Source organism: Physella acuta, unplaced genomic scaffold (assembly GCF_028476545.2).
Source record: "Physella acuta isolate Inbredline_101_S28 unplaced genomic scaffold, ASM2847654v3 ptg000191l, whole genome shotgun sequence".
In the NCBI taxonomy this organism is placed as follows: Eukaryota; Metazoa; Mollusca; class Gastropoda; family Physidae; genus Physella; species Physella acuta.
The window spans coordinates 866,527-871,355 of NW_026731710.1; the positions used below are offsets into that span (position 1 = coordinate 866,527).

At 32.6% G+C, this 4,829-nt stretch overlaps 1 protein-coding gene across 1 annotated transcript; it reads left to right on the top strand.

The window, feature by feature from the left end:
* The first annotated feature begins 674 nt into the window (after positions 1-674).
* LOC131936855 (uncharacterized) lies at positions 675-3,749 on the top strand. Its single transcript, XM_059293954.1, has 2 exons — positions 675-773; positions 1,237-3,749. The coding sequence occupies exons 1-2, from the start codon at positions 722-724 to the stop codon at positions 2,328-2,330; spliced, it is 1,146 nt and encodes a 381-aa protein (XP_059149937.1). The 5' UTR covers positions 675-721; the 3' UTR covers positions 2,331-3,749.
* Positions 3,750-4,829: the final 1,080 nt, after the last annotated feature.

The following is a 4,829-nucleotide window of genomic DNA, read 5'->3' on the forward strand; positions in this document are numbered from 1 at the left end:
GATAGACAGGGGAGGGAAATTTGCATTAATTTTCTCTGAGTAGTCACCCCATTACTAATCGCACGCATACCTCTGCATAGCATTTTTTTTTAAAATTCAATCGGTCGTAAGTTATGCATTTTCTCTGGAAATCCACTTCAGGCGTATTGATTTTAACTTAGTAGACTAAAAGACAAATCCAAAATAGAGCATTGATATAAATGTTATTTCCTTATTTGGTATTTAAATCGTACGTTAAGCCTTTGACCACATGACAAGACCCACCAATCAGAACGATCGTTAAACAAGGAATTCCTGCATACGCACGTCAGGTACCCTTTATAGCTGAGTCGACTCAAAGATAAATAACCATGTAAAGGCAGGTGACCAAACTATTTCCTTTTTTTTATCATGAAGTATTTTGCTTTATCCCAGACCACACACACACACACACACACACACATACACACACTAAAACGTATACAAACATAAAGCTAAAAACTCAATACAAAAGCAAACTGTACCAAACCGATCGATACAACTCAATCAAAAACACAATCTTACTTTTTCTATACGCCCTGAAACAGTATTAGACCAAAGATTTCAAGATTATTATTTCCCGAGAAAATCAAATCTCCTAATAGGAAGTGCGATGTGTATAAAAACCAAAAGATTGAAGATTTTATTTTAGACAGACGAAACTAGTGGCACCAGAGCCATTAGCTCCTGTAAAGCTTCAACAATGGCGAGGCTTTGGGTCACTCTGTCTACCCTGACTAGTATGGTCATTGCAGGTATATCTTTATATTGATATCTTTCACCAGTTCTTTTAAGAATTAATGAAAACAGACAGATTTAGGGCCCAATAAATTACTTGTGTTGTGTATTTTGGATTATTTTCACCTACTAATTAACAAACACTGTGCAGTTTTATGTTAGCATGCTATCATAGTATTATATCAGGTTATACATTAAAAACGAGTTAGACTATTATGGCGTTTGCAGGTTCATCTTTACATTGTATTCGTTCAACAATTCTTATAAAAATTAATTAGCATTAAGAGATTTAGGGCCCCATAAATTAATTGTTTAAATTCTGTTTTAAGGATTATTTCACATATTAATCAACAACCCCTTTGAATTTTTTAGTTTACTGTCTATTATATTATAATATCAGGTTATATTTGGAAAATGTGTATAATATTTTAGTTGGTTTTATCACCATATTTAATTTTCTTTTTTTTTCTTTTTTTTTAGTTTTTTCGCTTGAGCCGTTCCAAGTTGTACTCGAACCTCCAACCATCCAGCTCGGTGTGACGAGATCTTTAAGCGTGAGCTGTAACATCTCGGCCACCCAGCGGCTGAACATGTCCAGCCTCATGTCCATCATCATGTCCTACTCCGACGTGTCTCATCACGTGGGCTACGTAGAACTCGTCTCCATCACATCGTTTAACGCGCCTTCCCCCCTCAACACAACTCACCTGGGGAACGCTGTCATTGCCGGTAAAATCAACAACACGGGTAGTTCTTACTTAAGTCTGAACTGGGAATTCCCGAATCTAAATAAAACCGGGATGTATAAATGCGAGGCTCATGGTATGGATACAAGCGGTCACCATTTTGTTGAAAACAGGATAGCTCTGGTATCCATTGATCACCCGGAAACGGATAAAGTCGCTGCGGATCTGCAAAGTGCTTCAGTGCAAATGGAACTAATGAATGCTAAAATCCAGATCTTGCAAGAGAAGTCACAACGCGATTCAATTCAGATAGAAGAAATGAATGCTAAAATACGAAACTTGCAAGCGGAGTCACGAAACGCTTCGGTAAAATTGGAACAAAGCAATGCTAAGATCCGAACCTTGCAAGCAGAGTCTGAAGAATTAAAGCTGTTTAAAAATAATTACAACCAACGAATGGATCAGGTTAAAACATCGATGTTTACAATTTCAAATATTCACAACGGCCATCGATACCTTTTATCAGGTCGATTAGCTTCAATCGACCCGTCTTCAAGTCAAGCTGTGTGTGAGTTTTTCGGGGGTTACCTCGTCGAAATCGATACGGAACAGGAGCTTTACTTTGTCCGAGGGTTCATCAGAACAACATCACACTACAATCTGATCCTGACCGGGGGAACGGACGAAGGCCATGAGGGGACCTGGACCAACAGGCACAGCAAAAGAGCTCTCGGCTACGTCAGGTGGACAAGCGGCCAACCCAACCAAGGCACCGCCGCCAACTGCATGTACCTGTGGGGCAACTCCGACTTCCTGATGTGCGATGACAAGTGCAACTACTTCGATGACGACTTTGTGTTGGGCTACATGTGTGAAGTCCCGGCTTAAACTCGCAATTTACCCTCTCTCAACTGCGAAATCAGACGACGGAAACTTTGACGCTCACTTCAATTACAAACTCAACAGATGAACTGTTGCCTCATTTAAAGCTTACAACAAAAGATAAATATTTGTGTTAATCAAAATATCAAAAATGATGAACCGCAATATTACAATGCATAAAAAAATGTTTTCGAAAACTGTAAAAAGCTCATCAAAGAATAAATAATTATTTGCTTTAAGCTTTGGTGGAAAAGATGTATAACAGTAGACAGTTTTTATTTTTTCGCTAATTAATCACACAAAAAAAAACGATGAGAGTCAATTCAACAATTAAAAAAAAAATACCATTTATTTTTATTGAAAACTGTAAAAGAATTCATCGAATAATTAAATAATCATTAGCTTTAAGCTTTGTAAGAAAGATGCACAACTACAGAAAATCTATTTCTTTCTTTATTTATTTATTTTACTAATTAAAACACACAAAAAATTATGAGCGTCATATTAACAATACAAAAAAAAAACTTTTTGAACAATTTAAACACTTCATTAGAGAATAAAAATATCATTTGCTTCAAGTTTTGGTGGACATTTATTTTGCTAATTAAAACACACACAAACTATAACCGTCAATATAATACTAATACAAAAATGAAAACACTTTTTATTTAAATTGAAAATCTGTATTAAATATCATTTGCTTTTAACGTGGAGTGAAAAGATAACATTTTAAAAATTAAAACATTTTTTTTTTTACATTTTTATTTTCATTTAACGCAATGCGAATAGGAGGAATTTATCTTTAATAGACGCAACAAAGTAAGATGTATTTTCAACAAAAAAACGTTTTAGGTGATTAACCATATTATTTACACTGAAAATGTTTGTTTTCCTTTCAAAAAGTAGTAATTTATTAGTATTCTAATTGATGGTGATTACGCTTTTATTTTACTAATTCAAGAATGATATAGTTTGTATACATATTCCTTTATTTTAATTTCTTTAACTTTTTCAAAAAAAATTTCATAAATTTTATTAATGTATTTTATACACACAGTAAACTTTTTAGACAATGTTTTCAAGAATATTCTGTTCTTTTTTAAATTTTATATTTATATAGTATTTCCCAAAAAGTTTACACTGTGGACTAGAAAATCTCGATTTAGCAACCAGAAGTCAATTGGGAGAGGGGAAGGCGCTCTCCAAAAAAATGTTAATAATTTGTTTCTTTAATTAACGCCCACCCCCACCCCCCTCCAACCTGTTTCAAATATTTTTAATAAGTGGTCATACACAACTAAAAAATTAGATTTTTTTCCAGGCTTGTTTCCGTTTATTACATTTTTAAGAATAATTTTAAAATAAAAATAATAATTTTAATAACATTGTCATAACTTATTTAACATAGATCTGTTTCCTTTTAGTTTAGTTCCTATCTCTAAATATATTATAACATTAATAAAGCAGAAAATTTTGCCCTTATTTTTGCTAGTTGCTTATTTTTTGCGTTTTATGTTTGTTTGTTTTTATTTTAAAAACAAATTCTGTTGCAAGCTATAGCATTATTATAAAACTGTGCACGTAGTAGCCGTTTTGGTTTTGTGTTTACTGCTACAGAAAAATAAAATACTATCTTTCGTTTCATTCGCTAGGCTATGCTATACATTTTAAAACTCAATTATCAGGTGACAACGGCTTACCCCTAATAAAGTCTTTGGTCAGATACATTTGTAAACATTTCATAAAAAACTTAATTCTTTAAAAACGAATATATGTATAATGACCTTATATATATATATATATATATATATATATATATATATATATATATATATATATATATATATATATATATATATATATATATATATATATATTGAGACGGTATATGATGAGGGGGAGGGGGGGGGGGAGTTAGATGGTGTGACGTCACACTTTTGCATTATAAACAAGCAATGTTAAAAAACGAGTTTTAGCCGTTATTTCGCGTTTTAGAAAACGGTTTTAATAAATGGTAACAGGAAATGATCAAAATACTCTATGTTGACAGAGTTCTGACAAGATTTTGGAAAAATATAAATGTTTTAAGAAAAATTCAACGGCAGTTTTGAAGAGGGTCGTAGGCTGACGTGTGACGTCATTTTAGGGGGGGGGTCTGGCTTTTTGTGACGACGTGTGACGGAGGGGAGGGGGTAAAAATCGTAAATAAAAGCGTGTCGTCATTTATGGATGAACCCATATATATATATATATATATATATATATATATATATATATATATATATATATATATATATATATATATATATATATATATATATGTATATATATATATATATATATATATATAAAGAGAGAGAGAGAGAGAGGAATGCCGTCTGTATCAAGTCAAATGGTAAACAGTATAAACAGAAAGATCTAGAGATTACCCAGAGATTAAATGAAGCAAAACGTTTCATATTTTTAAACAAATCATGTTAACGTAACGCGCTGTTTGTAAAAACT

Coding starts and splice junctions, on each gene's coding strand:
- LOC131936855 (XM_059293954.1), top strand. CDS start 722: ATGGCGAGGCTTTGGGTCACTCTGTCTACCCTGACTAGTATGGTCATT. Junction 774..1,236: donor GACTAGTATGGTCATTGCAG/GTATATCTTTAT, acceptor CTTTTTTTTTAG/TTTTTTCGCTTGAGCCGTTC.